General features: G+C 46.1%; 1 protein-coding gene across 1 annotated transcript in view; it reads right to left on the bottom strand.

The window, feature by feature from the left end:
* LOC135401617 (neuromedin-U receptor 2-like) overlaps nt 1-14,168 on the bottom strand; it is a 47,243-nt gene extending 33,075 nt beyond the window's left edge. The window contains exon 1 of the mRNA XM_064634122.1: nt 11,268-14,168. Coding sequence (XP_064490192.1) covers nt 11,268-11,577 — 310 coding nt within the window. The 5' untranslated portion in view covers nt 11,578-14,168. The remainder of the gene's footprint in view (nt 1-11,267) is intronic.
* Nucleotides 14,169-22,989: the final 8,821 nt, after the last annotated feature.

The raw sequence follows: 22,989 nt of genomic DNA, 5'->3' as shown, positions 1-22,989 counted from the left end.
ATTTTTATTCGCGATGTATTAGTTTTCGCGAATCGCGCATTCAGTCATTTTGCGAAATTATTCGCGAGTACTTAATTTCGCGATTCCAGGGCTGTTTTCTTTCGTGGGATGGACGTCAAGCTTTTTTCGCGAGTACAATCTTTCGCGAAAATTAATACATCGCGAATAAAAATACGTTTCCTGGTTAGTTTGTCACTTTTATTTGTCCTGTACTTTGTTTCATTTCTCTGTTCTTCATTTTATCTTGGGGGGGGGGGGGGGGGGGGGGGGGGGCTCCGTTATATGATTCTCGAGAACATTCTCACGTACAAAATAGCGTACGCTGGATCCACTGGGTGACGCGGCTAGTGATATAAAGAAATTGAATGACATAAGTCGTACGCACCTTAAATGTGTGGGCCAGGCCGTGTGCTTTGCGGACAATAAATAGCGGGCGGTGTTCTGTGATCAGTATTTGGCTGATGATGATTTTATTTGTACGAGGGAATAAAGTGAGCTCTCCAAGTTCCGGTGGGAATTGACTTTTTTATTGTTTGAATCATGCGATCGAGTTTCGCAGTGCGCGACTCGCAGGAACATCTCAGTTTCGTTCGAAAGAAGGTCACATGATGAAGATGTTCTCATTTGTTCTGTTTCCATTACGTTTCAAAGCGTCGGGTTTTGTGTAGTTTCCCTTTCTTTTCTTAATAACGCGTCCTGGAGTAGCCAGTCCCGAGTGGCTCGAGACTAACATCTCCTTTTTTTCTTTTAAAAATCAATCAATCAAGGTCACATTAAGAGCTTCGGAAAAGACCCGGTTCCTTGACCAGATGTCCCTGTAAAGGCCGTGTAAAGCTAACTGCGTACGACCCTGTCTTATCACGGATGTATAGTAACAGAGTTACAAATTAACTTGTGTAACTGTAACCATAGTTGCCCCCTTTTGGTTAAAACAAATGTAACTGTGACTAAGTTACTCGGTAGTGTCATATTTTCCATGCGTTAGTTTCCTAACGTCGTGTTGTCGTTTCCTAGAACGACATAGCGAGAAAGTATGAACTTGAGCTGACTGAATATTCCACGCTGAGTGACATGAACAACAACAACAACAGTGAATTAAGGAGAAGTGATAATGACAGCCACAGGACACTACCCCACTTCACAGAGGTTAATATGAGAGGATGAATTATGGTGAACGAGAAGCGACGACGAGGCTCTTCGAGCTGAAGCTTTTCGAGGAGTCCAGCGGCTTGCATGAAAGCAAAAAGGAAGCGAAGAAGCCCGGCACTGATGCGCAGGGGAGCTCCATATGGGCCAAATACTTTGGATATAAGCTGAATGGTCTAAGGTCAAGGAGCTCAAGTTGGCGTCGGAACACCCGCCGTTCACACGTGTACCGATCACAGTCCTCGATGATATGGAAGACCATCGTAGCTAGGGTGCGACAGGGTAGGCACAGTGCCGTTTTACTGTAAGCCAGCTTAATCCGGAACACAGGGGTGAAGGCGACTTTGTGTCGTAGACGCCGCAGAAGTGACGTAACGCTGCGAGTGACATGAATTGACCCGAAAGTGTGCTCTTTTTATAGGCATCTGCTACATGAAGCTTCCATCACTTATTATTATTTTTTTTTTTCAAACCCAAGGAGCTCATCGAACTTTGCCGTTTCCTAAGCTGTGTTATATGTAGGGTTCCGTGTTTTCGGCTTTAATCGAAAAACACCGAAAAACATACGCCGGGTAAATTTTTCCTCATTCGGTTTTAATCGAAAAACAACGGAACATTCCAGGAACCATCGCAGATAAATTGCTGCACATGCTCAGCTTAAGTTTCAAACATGCCAAGCAGACTTTCCTTTATTACTCTTCTTTTCTTGGTATTTGCCACGGTTGGATGACTTACGACCACATTGATCGTTCCAGCGTCAGTCTTTTTGTCCCAGATCGGGTGTGCTGGTCGGAATCTCATACTTCTGCCATTGTACATGCCCCACTGCGCTTGTGAACCTTTTAGGGACTTGACGTCAAGTAGAGCCTCGGTCAACCGGCCTTTAGTTGTTTAGTGGAGAGGTTACGACAGTTCATATACACCTCCACTTTCCACGTACGGTGGTCCTGTCTTTCCGCGGCACACGAGATGGGAAGAAAAAGGAAGAGGGCCTCTGGCTATACGTTTGCGAAAATCAAAATTTTGAACTCTCGGGCAAGGAAAATGTTGTCGTGTAACAGTATTGTCACGTGACAGTTAATGTGGGCTGTGGACGAGGTGTGGCGCGCATGTCGGAGCACATCGCGGCGTCACGTTAATCTGGAGAATCCTCGTAACGAACAAAGGTGAGCAAACGCCTTCCGGTCATTTCTTGCAGCACTTACAGAACTGGCACTTAAGAGACTGGCAAATCGCATTGTTGTTGTTGTTGTTAAGGCTACGTTAGACGCGCACAGCACTGAAATTACATTCTAACTGCTATTCGCCGATAACTGTCGGGTAAACAATGTACACGCGAGGAAAACATCGAAAAACTCCGATTTCGCGAAAATCAATAAACATCGTCCGCACAAAAATAAACATCGAAAACGCGGAACAGTAATTATATGGTTTGTCTCTAAGACTGACAAACACCCACTGTTTAGGCACTGCTTCACTGGCAGTATAGGAAACATTTTCAGTCTAGTCGGTCGAGTTTTTATTGTCGAACGACGGCCTCGCAAGGCTTGTTGAACAACCAGCCGTTACGTCGTGCATCGAACGTCGATATGGCACGCCCTCAATCCTCTGTTCGATCAGCGTGCCGGACATTCGTACTAAATGTCTGCGATGATTGCAGCCTATACAACGAACGGGAAAACCGAAAGTCGTGAGAACAAAGACTTTCTGGTCGCTCGTTTGTGACGAGGGTTCCCACTAGTTCGGGATGTTCGTCTCCCGGCCCCCAACTACTGGGTTTTCTCCTCTTTTTTATTTATTTCAACTAACTGCGGCTATAAATGGTGTTGGGCAGCCAGTGTGACTTTGTCGTGACTTAAATCCCAATTTTTTCCCAACGACAACGACAACAACAATAAATGATGACGATGGGGTGTTTCACCGCGGTGGTGAAACCTTTCACTCTATTAAGCATATCCCCCCCCCCCCCCCTATTGCACGTGGAACATTATGCGAAGATGGTGAAGGAAGGATGAAAATCACGTCACATCACGTGAGAACTAAGAGAGTTGTATTTGCCTCGACACACTGCTTCATTTGTAATTTTTTAACAACAACAACTTTATTTTATGATGATGATGATGATCATGAGTGGGGAGTTTCATCGCCAGGGGGCGATACTCTACCCCATTGCTTCATTGAGTCCACACGTTTTTTTTTCTTAGGAAGTAACTGTAAAGTATCTAAACTACTTCAGCGTGGTAACTGTAGGTGTAACTAGTTAAATTTTTTGTAACTCGAACTGTAACACAGTTCTTTATACAAGCTAACTGTAACTGAGTTATCTTTAAAGTATTGAGTATCTATTTAAGGTGTCCACGATCAGCAAGAGCCTCTATCTTTTTTTTTAATTTCGTGTTAGCGCCGCGAAGCAACTGTGAGTATGAGTGCTGTTCAGACGTGGACAGATGGAGAGAGTACAGCAGGAAGGAGTGGGGGACAGGGAGGTTTGTATGCGTCCTGGGCCGACTTCAGTGGCAACCGTGCCGACATTCGTCGGGAAAGCCTTCCGAAAACCCAGGGAAAACCTCAGACAGCCAATATTTGGCTTGCTATACTCTTCAAAAAAGAAGAAAAAGCAAAAGTTCACTCAACACTTAAAAACAACAACAACCTCAGACAGCACAACACGGGATTCGAAATCCGTGTCACCTTCCAGTCTCGGCGTGTGCAAAGCGACCATCCAAACCATTATGCCTCGGGAGCTGGTAAGAAAGAGCCTCTATGTGTGTGACTTTTCAGTTTTAGTTCTGTGTTCTTCCTTTGCTTTCCTTTTCTCCTTTTTCTTCTCCTTTTCTTCCCTTCTTTTCCTTTTCTTTTCTTCCCCTTTTCTCCTTTTTCCCTTTCCTTTTCTTTCCTTCTTTTCCTTTTCCTCCTCCTCTTCCATTTTTTTTGAATAGCAAGCCGACCTCCGTCTGGTTGACCTTTCCTTTCTTTTTTTCTTAATAAACATATCCTCCCCCCCCCTTCTATAATGACAATCCCACGACTTGTGTACGCCATCAAGTCGAGGCTACGAAATTCTAAAACGTATAATACTGGCAGTATGTATAGCTCTACCGCAACAGAAGACGACGCGCTCCGGGTTACCCAACTTTCCCGTCCTGGAGAATATTTCGAAAGCGGCGATAAGAATATTTAAAAAAAAAAGGGAAAAAATCACGACGACGCTGCCAAAGAATATGTGCACGCGCATAACCTAATGATAGCTCCGTACGATAAAGGAGCCAAACGGGAGCTGTACTTGCACACAACAGTTTCGAGCCAGCGCACCCGCCTTAGAAAATTCAAAGTCGTGAAAAATGGCTTACGAGCAGTGGTCGTCATCCGTCATCGTTTAAATGTCCGTTCTCCAACTGCGGCACAAAGGAGCATCTCTCCCCGTCTCGCGATTTCTGACGATACATTCCGACGTCTTTGGCGAAAATATGCTGTCTCTATTTCTCCGTCCCATTTGCATAATCTCATTCGGGATAGAACCACGGCGCCTTTCTGCAATTAGATGGAAGACTTACCGAACGTGTGTTCGCTTTGGCATGCATGATTTGTCGCCGAGCGAACATGAATTTCAAAAGGCGAGTCTCTCGAATTGAACTGGGAAGTCTGTTATTTTATTCACCTACATGACGTTCCTAAATGTACGAGGCGTCCTTTGAATATGGGTTAGGAGACGGCGTTGTGCTTTCGTCACGGCGTGCGGCCATTATTAAAGGCCCCGTAAAACATCAGACAGATTTGCGTTGGCGGAGAGGTTTAAGAGAGTTGCTCCTAAAATCAGCACAAGTTATGCATTGGATAGGGAACGTTAAATATTTTAACTTGCCAGTAAAATTACGGTAAAAGGCTCTGGGCGACATCTGGTGGGAAATAATTCACAATTCGTCGAGCAACGGTGATCTATGTTGCCGAGTGGCTTGCTGCTCATGATGAATGCACGTAGCCTACGCACTCTAAAAACAGAACTTCACCGCATAGCGCGCTGTGCCCCAACCACTGCCAAGAATGATAGGATTATCGCTCCTGATTCGAAGAGAGAGGTGGGGGGTACGCCTTTTTGTGCCAATTTGGATATATGAAAATTGCCACAAAATAGACGTACGCCCCCCCTCCCCTCTCCCTTCGAACCAGGGGGCTTAATCGCTTCATCGTCGTTACGGTCGTTACAAGCTAACGAGTGGCGGGAAATTCAAAAAGATGGGCACGACACACATTGCGCGTGACGTGTACCACGTCCTTCACATATCGCGCGAAGAGCGCCGTGCACGTGTTTTATCACGTGCCCGCCCTTTTAATTTTCCCGCCCGCCTTTTTGAATTTCCCGCCACTCGTTGAAGCGATTAAGCCCGCAGAAGCGATAATCCTATCATTCTTCGCAGTGGTTGGGGCACAGCGTGCTATGCGGTGAAGTTCTGTTTTTAGAGTGCACTTGGTGGCTACACTCTTAAAAATGAACTTCACCGCATAGCACGCTCCGAGCCAACCCCAATTTCGAATGATATCGTTATCTGCCCTGATTAGTTGAAAACGGGTGGTGTACACCTTTTTTGTGACACTTATGCTGCTCATAATTGTCACAAAAAAGGCGTACGCCTCCCGTTTTCAACAAATTAGGGCAGATAACGATATCATTCGAGATGATGGTTGGCTAGGAGTGTGCTATGCGGTGAAGTTCATTTCTAAGAGTGTACTTCAACGTGGCGTTGCCCGTAATTTTGAATTGTGATTTTCTATAGTACACTCTTACAAATGAACTTCACCGCATAGCACGCTCCTAGCCAACCATCATCTCGAATGATATCGTTATCTGACCTGATTTGTTGAAAACGGAGGGCGTACGCCTTTTCTGTGACAATTATGAACAGCATAAGTGTCACAAAAATGGCGTACGCCTCCCGTTTTCAACAAATCAGGGCAGAGAGCGACATCATTCAAGATGATGGTTGGCTAGGAGCGTGCTATGCGGTGAAGTTCATTTTTAAGAGTGTATGAGCTCAATTGGGACGACAAAAACTGCGGAAAATTGGGACGAAAAAATTTTCGCACGAGCAAAACCTGAAGACAGCTTCGCGCATTGCGCGGAACCACCATGCTATATATTCCTTCCGTATACGCAAAAGCGACAATATACGACGCACTAAAACTCACTCTTCTGTTGAACATGATGGCAATTGATGTTCTGAGGCTGGAACACATAAAACACGGTGATCCAGAAGATGTGGGTTTGAGTCCTACAACTGGCTAACCTTTCCAGTGTCTTCCTTCTTCGTCACTATTATGTGCTCACGTATTTCACGAACGTATACGAAGGGCACCTACAAAGGTCGGATGAAGACGAGCTTCACTACAAGCCGTCGCTAATGAGTAGGCGAGCCTCGCACTGAATTATGCATGACGCAACCATAAGACTAAGACAGCTCGACCAGGCGTAATTCGCAAACACGGACTAACATCAGACGTCTCTGTGCACCAAATTTATATTAACGGGCTTGATGATAACAGCTGTTTCATCTACGTGCTGCGTAATTAAGCTTGTCTAGATCAGAATTGAAGGAGGAAAAGCCGTGGAATTTAGTTGCACGGGGTCAACGCGTCAATTCAAAAGAAAGTCTCATTACACGCGCGGCATGCATGCACGTTCGGACGTACACTCTTAAAAATGAACTTCGCCGCATAGCACGTTCCTAGCCAACCATCGTCTCGAATGATATCGTTATCTGCCCTGATTTGTTGAAAACGGGTGGCGTACGCCTTTTCTGTGACAATTATGAACAGCATAAGTGTCACAAAAAGGCGTACGCCTCTCGCTTTCAACAAATCAGGGCAGATAACGATATCATTCAAGATGATGGTTGGCTAGGAGCGTGCTATGCGGTGAAGTTCATTTTTAAGAGTGTAGTCCTAATTCAAGTTTCGCTTCGGATACCCCTCGCTGAGCATCAGATCCCCACGGGTAAAGAGCCTGCATGTGACGCACATGGAAAAGGAATACGAATTGCATATCTAAAAACATCCAAGAATGTAGATGTTTGCCAGCAGGAACAGGGACAGTAATACCCGGATGTTGCGCGTGAGCGTCCGCGCTCGTGACAATACCATTACTCGGATAGATGTCCCTTCCGGCTTCCGGATGTCCCTTCTGGACATAATGTCGACCCAGACGGAGTATCTGACAGCCTGCATTCCCTATCATTATTGTTCTCATTTTCTATGATAGACTTGTTTCTACTTCACGGGAACGCGGTTGGGGATGCGATAAAATATCACCTTACGTAGGTACACTCTTACAAATGAACTTCACCGCATAGCACGCTCCTAGCCAACCATTATCTCGAATGATATCGTTACCTGCCCTGATTTGTTGAAAACGGGAGGCGTACGCCTTTTTTGTGACACTTATGCTGTTCATAATTGTCACAGAAAAGGCGTACGCCTCCCGTTTTCAACAAATCAGGGCAGGTAACGATATCATTCGAGATAATGGTTGGCTAGGAGCGTGCTATGCGGTGAAGTTCATTTTTAAGAGTGTACAGTTAATCTCGCATGAAATTTCCAAGGTGCGTTGTTTGCCATAATTGTCTCCTACTTTACGTTGTAAAATGTTGCTTTCGGTTTTAAGACGTCCGTACAACGTGCGCTCGCTTATGAAAAATGACATTGACATTACCAATCAATGACAATTTTTTTCCGATTTGTTTCCTATAATCACAGACAGGGGTCTTCGAAAACACAGAGACTATGGGACATGCCTTGCCTTGTCATCACTCACAAACAAAAACACGTGCGCATAGAAGTAATAAATAAGAAAGGAAAACTTGCTAGAGTGGCGTTTATTGACGTTTGTTCCTGTAATGTCATTCATCGTTATCATGTAAAGTTGTCGTGCGACGTGTACAAGAATGACAAGAGGGAAGTTGTTGTTCGCAGACATGTTTTTTTTAAAATCATATTTATAAATTCAAAAACATATATATATATGAAAGCGACTTTTTCTTCGCCTTTCGAAAAAGCGTGACACGGTGAAGGTCATGTCATGTGTTACCTGAAATTCTCGCTTCCAATCTCTCGAGAATGTGGACCACTTTATGCCACTTTGATAATGTAACATCACGACGGATGTCACAAAATGCTTCAAATTACACTCTTAAAAATGAACTTCACCGCATAGCACGCTCCTAGCCAACCATTATCTCGAATGATATCGTTATCTGCCCTGATTTGTTGAAAACAGGGGGCGTGCGCCATTTCTGTGACACTTATGCTGTTCATAATTGTCACAGAAAAGGCGTACGCCCCCTGTTTTCAACAAATCAGGGCAGATAACGATATCATTCGAGATAATGGTTGGCTAGGAGCGTGCTATGCGGTGAAGTTCATTTTTAAGAGTGTAGAACGTTGAAAAAATCCAGGCCGAAAACTACACCCATCAAAATCCGTCCACTGAAATAAACTGTCTGATTTGGAATGATATCGTCATCTGACCTGATTTGTTGCCGCACGCCTTCCCGTTTCAACAAATCAGGGCAGATAACGATATCATTCCGCAGATCATCGTTGGCTAAGAGCGCGCTATGCGGTGAAGTTCGTTTTAAAGGGTGTAGGGTGGTTGCCTGTCGCACACTCTTAGAAATGAACTTCACCGCATAGCACGCTCCTAGCCAACCATAATCTCGAATGATATCGTTTTCAACAAATCCGGACAGATAACGATATCATTCGAGATAATGGTTGGCTAGGAGCGTGCTCTGCGGTGAAGTTCATTTTTAAGAGTGCACGTTAGTTCATGGGCGACACTAGAGAGTTTTAGGAAACCGTTGATGCTTGCGTCGAACCGTATCAATCGGAGCCAATCAGTGGATAAGCTTCCGAGTCACACAGGACTGCGACTGGATCCGATAGGCACGATAACCTTACCAATGGTGTGATAAAACTGTCTCATATGTTTTGTCTCATATGCCCACCGATCACGACTCCGTATCGTTGTCCTGTTTTTTTTTTTTTTTCTTTTCATATCTGTGCCATAATTCACAATGTTTCTTCCCATACTGGCTGAGGAAACCGAAATATCCTATTTGAAAATGCAGAGGACGATGCGTAAGCACAGATTCCTGCGTTGAACTGTGAACGAGGCTATTCCTAGAAAGCGGAAGTACTTTCCGAGAACATCAGTCATGCAAGTTCATTTCAAACGTTCCCAAGGCCCTATTCTCGTCAAAGTAATCGACCTCGATTCCTTTGTGTCTCGTTTGTCATTGGTTATTACTTGAAGAACGCGTGATGAACGTCACGCGTCCTCAACCAATAGTCGAGCACTTGATCCTGCACTCTTCATTCTTTATCTACTTTGTCATGAATATTACAGGATCAAGCGCTTGACTATTGGTTGAGGGCCCGTGACATTCATTTCTGTTCTTCACGCCTTCTTCACGTAACGACCAATGACAAGCGAGGGACACAAAGGAATCGAGGTCGCTTTACTTTGACGAGAATAGGACCCAAGAGCGAAACTATTTTCCGACGCGGACGCAGATAGCTTCCGCTGAGTACCAATCAGAGAGGGTTGATTTTGAAAGATCTATGTTGAAGGGTGAAGTTTGCGGTAATAAAATATATATATAAAAAATGGCAGCAAGGTGGTTGTACCGCAAGGGAACCTTGAGCCAGGTGACGAAAAGGATACACACACACAAATACACGAAAGGGCTCACAACCAAGCAAAAAAGAAAAAAAAAGCCAGTTCTGAGCCCTTAGAACGGTAACGAGATATTGGTTACAAGTGGGGAACACAGTACGTGCAGAATGTCCCGTGTGCCGTCAGGCTATGGACGTGTGTAGAAAATGGCCGCAGCTCTGGCATCGCGGTGCAGGTAGTATTTCCGCGAGTGCACTCTTAGAAATGAACTTCACCACATAGCACGCTCCTAGCCAACCATCACCTCGAATGACAACGTTCTCGCCGCAGATTTGTTGAAAACGGGAGGAGGAGCCTATTTTGTGTCATTATGCAAGGCACAAAATAGGCTCCTCCTCCCGTTTTCAACAAATCTGCGTCGAGAACGTTGTCATTCGAGGTGATGGTTGGCTAGGAGCGTACTATGTGGTGAAGTTCATTTTTAAGAGTGTGAGGCCGACGCGGGAGAGGTCACGTGATTACCAGATCCAATAGGAATGGCCCAAGATCTCCTGACGTGTGACGCGAAAGTGTCAACTGCGACACTTAGTAAGATAGTTGTATATTTTTGGCTCCCTGTCTCGTGTACCAGCTCGCCTTCCCTTTTGGCGAGTATATGCGTGCATCATGCCACAGTGTCACAATCACACTCTTAAAACACAAGTTCACCACATAGCACGCTCTTAGCCAACCGTCGTCCTGAAGTACACGTTCGCTGCCCCAGATTTGTTATAAACGGGATGCATACGCCTTTTTGTGACACTTATGCAGTTATACTTATCACAAAAAAAAAAGGCTTACGCCCCGCGCCTTCCACAAATAAAGAGTGATAAGGATGGTTGAAGTATATGCAACTGGGCGTCGCGTGAGGCTTGTGTTGTGTTTTGTCGTCCTTCACTCTAAAAAAACTTCACCGCATAGCACACTGTACACCAACCGCTGCCACGAATGATATAGGGTTATCGCTTCTGATTCGAAGAGAGAGGGGTGCGTACGCCTTTTTGTGGCAATTTGGGTATATGCCCAAGCAGCACAATGTACTGAAAGTCGAGTGCAATACGGGTGGACGGTATGTGTCTTATCAATGTTCTTTAGTTTCACGAGTCTGTTCAAGGCCTTCCACCTACCCGTCCAACCCCTATTGCACTCGACTTTCAGTACATTGTGCTGCTTGGGTGAAAATTGCCACAAAAAGGCGTACGCCTCCCTCTGTCTTCCAATCAGAAGCGATAACCCTATCATTCGTGGCAATGGTTGGCGCACAGTGTGCTATGCGGTGAAGTTCTGTTTTTAGAGTGTTCTACATTCAATTGCCTCACCCACTACAACGATGATTCTGCGCAATGATTGGCCTTCATCGTGCTATCGTGGTCACGGGATATCGTCACTTATACAGTCTAACGAAGACACTTACCACAGAGTAGCGTCAACATATCGGCCACCGCCAGGTTGAAGAGATAACAGTTGGTAGCAGTCTGCATGTACTGGTTGTGCGCTATCACCATGCAGGTGCAGGCATTACCCACAATTCCCGTGAGGAAGACGATGCTGTAGACCGCCGTCAGCGGGATGAGCCACGTGAGCTCCAACCGCTTGGGCCCCAGCACAGCCGTCACGTACACGTCCACGGCCTCGTCGTCGTCCAACGTCATCGTCACACCGGTGCCATTCCACGCTACCAGGCTATCGTTGTGTTTCGATATGGGAACCAGGAATTCGCCCATGGGAGATATCTTCACCTTCTGCTTTTCCGTCGTTGCTTATGTTTCGTCTTCAGATTCATGCTCTTCCTGTGTCCTATAATGCCTTCTTGATGGTCAAACTGACGTCCTTGAAGCACTGGGTTTACGTCAGTCACTCAGCTCGCGAGTGTTTCTGCAGCACAAGCTTGTACCCGAGCACTAAAGAATGGTCAGGCTTGGACCACAGGACGTTGCACACTTTTTCTTGCATAAGTCACGCGGCAACACTCGACGATGCACGCAGCAAGTTATGATATGTGGAACCTCGAGATTTGGAGAGGTAAGCAATAAATTACGCGTGATTCAGAAACTGATGTAAATGGCCAAGCACTCACACTGTCTCATCTGGCAGACACACCTTGTAATCGATGGCTTTCAATAGGCCAGATGATAAAAGTACTTCGTTAAACGAGTCAGTCTTCGCAACCTACACACGTTCAGCTGGTAGCGTGCTTGAACAGTAATTATATCACTGCGGCGTGTTCAATGATGCAGAAACCAGCTTAGTTTATGGTGATGCCTTGTAGTTTCGTCTGTATATAGTTCGTTGGTTTGTGAACTTCCACACTTCGATCAACGGACAATTTATTTTGATAAGGAAGATAATTTTCCAGTCTGTGATAGTTTTAGGTTTGAGGAAAAGAAATTCGTGTTAAGCTTTGCCGTTTTGCTATCGAGTATCATAGCGTTGTTCTCCCTGCAGTAGACACATCGTTTTTGTTTGTTACTTTTTTAAGTCTTCACAAGCACATGTAACTTACTTCTCAATTTCTTTCTACTTCAACTTCTATAAGCTATTCAAATTGGGTGTGTGGTTACTTTCAATCCCTGTAACCCTAATAACGTTTATACGTTATTTTGATGCTTTATGCGACTTGCTAAGTCTAACTGCCAGCTGGAATTACCCGACCAGAACTACAGATCGCCAGTGATTAAATGTCACGAAACGCGACGTTATGAGTTTCCGTGACGCGTCACTGGGGTAATTTATCGCGTTTCTCCTTTTCATTATTTTTTACTCAACGGTCCTGACCTTTTGTTTGTTTACGCCACTTCCCGTACAGTATGCTCAGCGAAAGTTCGATCTTTCCGGGCCGGTGCTCAGTCTCGCCGCCAACTCGTTCAATCGCTTGAAAGCTACCAGAAAACGATGACTCCGAAAGCCTGTTTCGATGCTATGATTCGATGGTCAACAATCCTTAGTCTCTTGCAATTGGCTAACATGAACGTCAATACATTGAAGACTCCTCCAAATAAAAAAGAAAAGGACGAAACTTTTAGCTCTTCTCTATAATCTATAAATCTATAATATTAAAACTATGAAAAATTCCGAAAACGCTCGTAAAACATAACTTTCTTGCGCCTTTCTAAGGCGCTACAGGCAACGCTTCAAAACAATCAATGCTTTGTAAAAAACGACAAGGCTTTGTAATAGACTTGTTGAAACCGAGAGCTATCCATGTCCTTTAGTTGAAGTGCGACTCGAGGCCAAGCGCGAAGCGGCTTAAAAAAAATCTTGCGCGAGTACGGGGGTCTTGGCTTAAAATTCTCTTTGCTCGAGGCTTTAGCCGTCGTTAAGGTAAGAAAAAGACTTAGTACTAGCAGGAACGAGAGAGAACCATACCGACCGGTGCTTAGTCGCAGCGCTTCAAGCACAAAGCGATGACTGATTGATTTTTAAAAGCGATGTCCGATGAATAGCAGACTGGATTTCCAGAGCTAGGAAGAACGAACCAATCCTCTTTCTCTCTTTTTTTTTTGTTTTGTTTTTGTTTTTGTGCGCGAATGTATGTTGATAAGTTTGTAGGACACGGTTGTACTTCACCGTCTAACGCTACTGCTTTTTTTTATTGCTGTATTTTTAGTTTTTGCGCCCTATCTGTCTTTAGAACGAGAAAATGACTAAGTCTTCAGGGCTCTTTGGCCGAATTTTTTTTTTTTTTCAAAACAGTACGGAGCGATTTTAGTGTGTGTAGAAGCGAAGCCAACTCCAAGCAAAAAATTTAAAATATATGCGCTAAATGAAAACTGCGTCGGCAGCCAGCGCAAAATGTCATAACGCAAATCACTATACGCTTTTGAGGCCCCGTTAATCCAGATTAAAGTCGCAGATCCGAATTAACGGAGGTTCGAAGAAATTATTCCGCTTACTTTTTCTCACTCATCTATTTTGTGGAATATCAGAAACGTGATTAATCACTGGTGGCGATCACTCTCTGACGTCTCCTTGCCGGCTCCGCATTGCACGAACGTTCCTTAATACTGCACTGCAGATTCACAAAAAGGTTGTAGAGGGACACAGAATATCTCCTTCGGTGTCTGTCCCTTATTCGACACTTATCTTATCAATCCTATCTACAAACAGAGAGAGAGAGAGAGCACATCACGTGACTCCAAGTTTCTCGTATCCAAAATAAAATGTCACATGTTCACTTCCGATGACGTTTCAAGCACTCGTGATGTATCCAGTTCATGAACGGACTTGACGGAGAAGAGTCGACTTTGACGAGTCGCGACGATGAAGCCGTCGTGTTTACGAAGCCGGAGTTCTGTCGACTCCTGGGAGGAGTCGAGCGCGACTGGCTCCGAACTGGGGCAACAGATTTGAACCGCACGAGGAGGCGCACCACTCGCGAAGCATGTCGGGAAGAAAGCGCTCGGGTCGATTTGGCAACGCAAGAACAACAACAGAACAGAGCGAAAAGTCTGACCGGGTAATTTGAAACTACCCAAAAGCAACGAAAACACATTGACTGATTGATTGATTCGTAAAAGAAAAAAATGGAGATGTTAGTCTCGAGCCACTCGGGACTGGCTACTCCAGGGCGCGTTATTCAGAAAAGAAAGGGAACTACACAAATCTATACACTTTGAAACACACATTACTTAGCATGAAACAAGGGAAAGGGTGCAGACTAACTGCACTCTTAAAAATGAACGTCACCGCGTAGCACGCTCCTACCCGACCATCACCTCTAATGATATCGTTATCTGCTCTGGTTTGTTGAAAACGGGAGGCGTGCGCCTTTTCTGTGACAGTTATGCTGTTCATAATTGTCACAAAAAGGCGTACACCTCCCGTTTTCATCAAATCAGCGCAGATAACGATATCATTCGAGATGATGGTTGGCTAGGAGCGTGCTATGCGGTGAAGTTCATTTTCAAGAGTGTGGTATAGATCCATGAAGAAGACCGAGAGACACGGACACAGAAGACGAAGGGGGTTGAGAATATTTAAGTTGAGTTAAGAAGCTTGTAAGTTGAGTTGAGATGAACCAATAAATTATTGCTGTGTCTGAGAACCTACGTGTGTCGTCTTCTGTGTCCGTGTCTCTCGGTCTTCTTCGTGGTACTTAGCATGTGCCAGGCTTATTGATGTGTCGGTATCATATAGGCACGGTGTCCGACCGGTAATCCAAGTAGTTGAGAGAGGAGTAAAGCCTCGTTCGAAAGGCCTCCCCCGTTGTGGTGGCACAGCGGTGAATGGGGGTGAGGTTATGGGTGAAGTACGAGACATAGAGGAAACCCTTGTAGCTCCACAGTGAAAAAGACTCAGCGTGAGCACACAGCACCCGTTGTGTCGCGTGCCACGTTGAGAATTTTTCAGCACACAGTTTCTGCAGCACCAAGCCTGCAGGTATGCCATTTTAGCTGTACTTGTAGTTGTACACACTCCTGTGACGATGTCTTGTAGTTGTACGTAGTCCCAGGGGAGGTACTCTACATGTATAGATCTATAAGAGAGTGGACCTGTGATTGTAAATAAGCCTCCGAGATGCTGGGGAGTCCGAGGGAGAAGCTCTTTTTTTTCGTTTTCTCTCTTTTTTTTTTTCGTTTTCTCTCTTTCTTTTTCGTTCTCATTCCTCGTTTTCGTTTTCTCCCTTTTTTCGCTTTCTTTCTTTCGTTTTTTTTTTCGTTTTCTTCCTATCTTTTCGTCCCCTTTCCTTTGCCGTTCCTCTTTACGAAAGGAATAGCAAGTCGGCCTTTGCCTGACTAACCTTTCTTTGTTTTTTTTTTCTCAATAGACGTATCCCCCCCCCCCCCCGTGTAGTCGTACATTGTCCTAGGGAGAGGCCTTGTAGTTGTACATAGTACAAGGGAGAGGCTGTGTAGTCTCTTATCCTAAGGAGGGGCTTGTAGTTAAGCATAGTCAGAGGGAGACGCTGTGTAGTCGTATATTGTGCTTAGGAAATGTTTTGTAGTCGTACATTGCCGTTTGGAGAGGCTTGTAGTCGTACATATCCCGAGGGAGAAGCTGTGTAGTCATACATTGTCCTAGGGAGAGGCTTGTAGTCATACATGGTCCTAGGAAGAGGCTTGTAGTTGTACATATTCCGACCAAGAGGCTGCATAGTCGCTCATTGCCTTCGGGAGAGGCTTGTAGTTGTATATAGTCAGAGGGCGAAGCTATATAGTCATGCGTTGCTCTAAGGCAGGTGTCGGGATCCTAATCCGAAGGGCAACATTTCACCCCCCCCCCCCCACCACCACCACCACCAACCCTCTCGCCGACTTTTTCCAGTTGCCGCAGAAGATACGACGAAGATACGACGAAGATACGACGTGTGATCAAAAAGATGAGCGCGCACTGTAGTTGATGTAAATGACCTTCGTTTGTTCTGATGCCGAGTGGCGTCTGAATATTGGTTGCTGAGCTACATACGTTTTTCGTGAACACGTGCACACGAACTGTTGCGATTTTCAGTATGGATTGCAAACGGTAGCAGAGAGCAAACACGGAATTTTGAGTCAAACTCTGCAGATCTGCAACAGAGACATATGAGATGATGCAGTAGACTTATATGGTAATGAGGCAATGAGTCGTGCAAGGGAGTTTTGAGTGGAACTCGCGCTCCAAGAGAGGCAGAACGTCGTTGGAAGACGAGAAGGGGCCAGGGAGGCCATCGACGAGTGCGACCCCCGAAAATGTCGTTGTGATAAGGGAACTTGCGCATAAGAACCATTCAGGACATGGCTGACATCGTCGATGTGTCGGCATAGTGCAGGGAAACCTCACATCTGTTGTAGACATGCGCCGTAAATTTGTGCCGGGAATCCTGACCACCGAACAGAGGAGCATCGTGTTTAACTCTGTCGGGACCTCCGTGAGCCATGCTTTGAACGACCCAACACTCCCAGAAAAAAAGGGTGGAGAAGTTACACCTTTCAGAAAGTAATAGTTGTCGCATACGTTGTGCCTAAAAGGTTGCAAAGTTCTACCTGCCACCTACGAATGATAGGGCTACCGCTTCTGATTCGGTGAGCGATGGGGGCGTACGCCTTTTTGTAGCGATTTGGATATATGATAATTGCTTTTACCACCTTTTTACACCCTTTATCAGACGCTATGTTGACCTACGGTGGTAACTATAGAAGTTACCACCTTTTCATGCCCTTTTTTTTTTCTTAGAGTGAACACTCATCTCGAGGGTCATCGTACCTCCGCTTTCTAGCTCACCATTGGCGGCACCCGCTAGTTCTGGAGCTCCGGAGACGCAAGCACAGCAGCGTACACTCATGTGTCTCTCAACTGAAGACTAGTATACCTGACCTTGTGGTCACACCCACAGCTCCTAGCACTCCTCCTTCCGACACCCGGCATCTCCCTGTCCGTGCCTGGGCTAACAGGGAAAAAAAGGCAACGTTGCTGCATGCGTGACGAAGCAGCTCACTCTCGATATGACGGGACTTGTGTTACGAGACTTCCACCGCAGTATTCACGCAGTATTCACGCAGACTTCACCGCAGTATTCACGGACGGCTCAACCACGAGGGGAAGTTCGTCGTCTGCCTCTGTCATTCCCTCCGATCGAGTCAATTTCAGATGGCCGTCATCTCTCACATAAAACATCGTCAACATGCGCTGAGCTCTATGCTATTCTTTTTCGCCCAGCGGAAAATTACTGACAGCCCCGTTCACTCCTGGGTCGTTTCTACGGATTCCAGATCTGCGCTGCAGTGTGTGGCAACTATGGGACTTCGCGGCTCACTCAGTCCCGTGGTCATTGAAATTATGCAAGTATATAAGAAAGCATGCGCACAGGGCCATTCTATCGTCTTTCGGTGGATCCCGGGTCATGTGGGCATCAACGGAAGCGAGGACGCAGATCGAACAGCCGCGGGCGCGCATCATTACACCCGGCGTGTCCCCATCATCTTGTCTCGGGGGGGATCGCCGTTACCTCGTCCCAAGCCTCACTGGCCCCCAAGATGCACTCTCAATGGCAACGTGACATCGCCTCCCACTCTCTGCTTTACTCCGTTGACCCCACATTATCCCTTACTCTCCCCCGCCGAATGCCGCGTTTCTTTACCACAGTCTTCCACCGCATGAGACTTAATGTGGCTTTTACACCGGCTTTCAAACACCTCCTCCATGTCACTACGTTCACATAATCTCCTCCACACTCTAACAAAGCAGCCATTCACTCCGGCCGTAAAAGCCCGTACGGAACCTTTCTTCCCTCCGGGCTGTTGACCCACAATTCGCATGAACGTTTAAACACGTCACACCTAACCCTTTAAATACCATGCCAACGATGAGGACGGTGCCCAGAAGAAGAACGGTCTCTGTTCGAAATATCGGCGGCTTCTGTCCTGAAGCAACTCCCTTCCTCCATGTCGGCGCGTCCAGACTCTCTGTTCCACGTGTGGTGTGCGCGGTGACCTCCATCATGTCCTCCTCGTCTGCGGACAGTATATACGATCGCGACCGCGCCCTCAAGGAAGCTGCTCTGCAACGCGTCGATCAACGCCAGTTCGACTAAGCCAAAATTATCGGGCCATGGTCGGACCCCTCACATCTGATGCAAGTCTTACGAGTTGTTGCTGAGTTCCTCTCCAGCACTGGGCTAATGGACGAACTCTAATAGGACACCTTTCCATCATCATCACTTTCTCATCCCTTCCACAAGCGCAATGGGGCAGTGTACCGCCATAACGGCCAGGAATGACCCACCATGAAGGGCATTACAGGAATAGGACATTACACGAGCTTCCTTAGGAAATCAATATAGAGGCAACAGCGGTTTTTTCTCTTCGTACCTAACCTAGTCTAACAGCGTGCCTCACGTAATGACTGTGTCAATAAAAGCGTAAGGACCGTCCGGACATTTGATGTTGGGTTCCACTACGACTTCTGGTATTTCAAAGAGAAAAGGGCAAGAACCATCATCGTATTGGAAAAATATCGGAGGTCATTAGCCCGCGGCCTTTGCGAATAATTTGTTCAGTGTTCCAGCTTCTTTTTTTCTCTCTTAATATAGAAAAGACAAAGAAAAGCACATCACCAAATGCTGCAGACCATTTTACGCATTCAGGTGCCTCATCGATTTAACGGGCTGAATCCCCGGGGAAATGACTGGAGTGGTTCGTATCATTTCAGGGCTTCCTGAACGAAGACAAAATTACTCATCACGTTCGTTACATTTCATTCCGGAAGACAGCAGTATAGATAACGGCATTTTCGAAGCAGAGAATCGATGATCAAGAAGGTAAGAGCCTCTACGAACGTGGGCCAAAATGATATTACGTCCATAACCGTGTATTCAGACGAGCGACATTCCCCCAGAAGCGGAAGAAGAAGTCGGAAGAAGAAGTGAAGCGGAAGTCTTCACGTACACTGCTAAGCGTGGGAAATATCCTGCTACACAGCCATAAGATATTCCGTAGCAGACGACAGGAAAACACGCTGACGGAGTCGTCTGCTAAGTGTCGTCTGCTAAATGCCCGGTGCGCCACTCCACGTATGCCGCATCGTGTGAATGCTCAACATAACATGCGACGAAACTTCGGGTCTGTGAGCAGTGTTTTCGCTTTTTCTTCCACTAGAATATTCCGCGAGGACGTCGCACGTGTGAATACACGGTAAAGCACATTAGGCCTTCCACACACGGGGATATTCCGAAGATCGCTAATGCCGACATGGCGAGTCACGTGATTGAAGCATATATGGTGCGAGGACACGGAATGGGGGCGGAAGGCAGGCAGGAAGAAAGGATCACTACAATGATGTCCTCACACACAGAGAACAGGAGAACACGCTGAAGGCTGGTCGGCGTCCGTCGGCGAACCTACTCAAACCCCTTCGGAAGCGACGGACGCATAAGTTCGCAGAGTTCAATTTTTGGACGGAGTGTGACGCAAGAAATGCTGGTCGTTGTCCCGGTAACCGTGCTTACCTTCTTTTGTCGCAAAAAGTGCGGACCTGGACTGAAAACCCACGCGTCCGTCACACAGAGACACTGACGGACGGACGTATTGAAACGACATAGTGCGGACCAGGCTTATAAGAGCCATCCGACATCCATTATCTTTTGGTTGGTTCGTGGCTTTTTATTGCCGAGCTACCTGCCTGCTGATATATACAGGGTGTGTGTGTGTTTTTTTTTTTTTTTTTTTTCGAGACAGATTGCTTATAAAAAAAAAATATATATATATATATAAGGGCTAGAGACATGCTGTTTTCACTTCTATCATCTCTGGGCCGGCAGACGTTCTTGGCCATATGTTGCTCAACCGTCAAATGACTAATTACCTAAAAATCGTTAATTAACTTTTTAATTATAAAAGCTACGAAGGTGTTCCAATGAGAACATCTGTTCCGCTCGGTGGCCTGATATCGTAGCCGTTTTCAGAACAAAAATCCGTTCGGTAGATCGCCCGCAAAAAATTCGTCAAGGATCAACACCTTTTTTTTATCTCTCTTTATTTTGTTCATTGCGCGTCTCCGGAGGCGCGTCTTTCCTTCTTATATATGTCGTCACTTCCACTACACTTTCGTGATTCGGAAACAAATTGCGGTGCTCCCTCCTTAGTTAATGTTAGCTCCCCGCGGAGACAGAATGGCAGAGACTGATCGTTTAGGGATTGCTATCTTTAATTAAAGAAAGGAACATCATATACAGAGACGGTCCAGGGCACGTCTGCCCCACTCTGAGCTGTCTTCCAGTGTTGTTTGCCGCTCTTGTATCTTCGCAGGGCTCGTGCGTTCACAGAACCAGTTTCGGTTTCGTTCTATTACAAGTCTGCGTGGAACAGTAGGCGACGTCTGGTGTCCGCAGCTACAAATGTGAAAATGCGCGGGCCCGTTTGTCTTTGTTGTTTCTCCGTAGTTTCTATAACAGCCCTGACGCTTATTTTGCCGTCGATGAGCAACAGAATACAAACAGTCTCGCACTCTGCGATCAGCAGCGTAGACATAAAGATATTTCGGGAGGGGTTCTATGGGGACTTTGCGAGGGAGAGGATGATTCTCCCTCTTTTGCATTTCGTTTCCTTCCTCATTTCTGAAGGTACCATTTCGAGGGGGGGGGGAGGGTTTGAACACCCTCCCCCGTCTGGCTACGCCGGTGTCTGCGATGGACGGTGCGCAGTGCGCTGAAATTTCAGCGCATGATAATCAACTCTCCCGTGCTCAAAATTAATCCAAGAACCCTGCACAGTAACGTCACCCATGAATTTTTGGTTGGTTTGATTTCCTGTTACCGCCGCGAAGCAACAGTGGCTATATGAGCGGCGTACAGACATTGACAGACGGAGAGAGGATGTAGCAGGAAGGAGTATGGAGGAGGACAGGGGGGTTAGTATACGTCTTGGGCCTGCTTCAGGGGAACTTTGCCAAACATTCGTCTCGAAACCCACGAATGTAGTATAGATGCATCGCAATATAACTAGGGCCTGACTTTTTCGGGTTTTATTTTTGGCCAAATTCGGGGGGTAAATATCGGGTGATATTTTTCATTCGAAAATTCGGGTGTATTCGGGTTAAATCCCGTTACGGCATATTCTGTCGTCAGGAATTCGGGTGATTTTTTTTTGTTTAATAAAAATTTGTCTTAACATGGAAGTAATGTTTAGCAATGTTATCAAGCTTTATTTTAATGCACGCTTATGAGTGTGCCACGAGACCCGGATGTTTTCGGGTAGATTCGGGTTAAACCCGAATTTTACAGATTTCGTTCGGGGGGTAAATATCGGGCGGATACGGGTTTAACCCTAAAAAGTCAGCCCCTAAATATAACACGCTGGATGGATGATTGTTATGGCCATCATCTTCGGCCTTCTTCGTCAGCCTTCTGCTTTCTTCAGCATAAAGCAGACACTTTAAATTTTTGCCAGCACCCCCAAATTTTTTTTTTACGACATAGCCGTAATGATGACCCCCCCCCCCCCCTCCATTTTTTTTTTGTTTTTTTGCGACACCGCTCCACGTTCACGACTCTGGATACAAACTACTGCGCTGAGGTATGTTCTGCGACGAATAAAATGCGCTCTGCGAAAGAACGACGACCTACGCAGCGCGTGGAATGCTTCTGTTCCGCACACATTTAAAAAAAAAAAATTAAAAAAACTCGACTCGTAAAGAGGACGTATCCGAGAACGAGGGAACGTCGTAACGTAACATGATCCCCGCGGGCACATGCATCGTGACGTAGAGCGACACAGCTAAAGCAGATGTGAGTGGCGCGTGAGCTGAGAAGAAAGAAATCAAAGAAAAAAGGCACGGGGAACTTCCCACGTGACGCGAGTATCGTGTCGGCCGTCCGCGGCTGCTTCCTCCGACTGTTTTTGTAAATGTGATTGCGCGGTACACGGCAGAGCGGAAATATTTTGCATGGTGGCTCCTGACGGACAGCTTGACAGATATGAGACGGGGTTTCAAACTACGTTAAATATCACCTTATCGCTCCTTTAACCGTGTACTCACACGAGCGACATTCCCCCAGAGGGCGGCAGATGCGAAAAGCGTCATAGCTTTCAGCCGTCACGTGCGCGCGAGCGCTCAACGTCGTGTCTTCCCGTACACTGTTAACCATGGGAAATATCCTGCTACACAGTCACAAGATATTCCGTAGCAGACGATACGCTGACTGTGTCGTCTGCTAAGTGTCGTCTGCTAAATACGCAATACGCCACTCGCGGTATTCCGCACCGTGTTAATGCCCAACATAACACGGGACGGAACTGCCGTTCTGTGAGCAGTGTATTCGCTTTTACTTCCACTAGAATATTCCGCGAGCATGTCGTCCGTGTGAATACACGGTAACATCACGAGCCTGCCCACAAGAAAGTCTGTTTGTGGGCTACATCATGTTTCTTGGGAGGGATCGCGCGCATTTGCCTTGCAGCATCTGACGACAAAAAACCCATAGAGACAACACTCAGATAGTGCAGTCGGTGCCTCGATTAGATATACCCCACGTGCACATTGCAGAGCAAAGTCGCAAAAACAACGAGCCACAGGACGAAACCGAAGCCATAGTGTCATGATATACCGTCTCATCCATTTTCAGCTACAGACGAGATAAGAACGCTGTCTGGAAGGTTGTAAGATTAGTCAATGAGACGCCATCATCATCATTTCCAGTGTAGACACCCTAATTATTGTCACGC

The sequence above is a fragment of the Ornithodoros turicata genome, chromosome 7, assembly GCF_037126465.1.
Source record: "Ornithodoros turicata isolate Travis chromosome 7, ASM3712646v1, whole genome shotgun sequence".
NCBI classification, from domain to species: domain Eukaryota; kingdom Metazoa; phylum Arthropoda; class Arachnida; order Ixodida; family Argasidae; genus Ornithodoros; species Ornithodoros turicata.
This window is presented reverse-complemented; position numbering and strand designations above follow the sequence as displayed.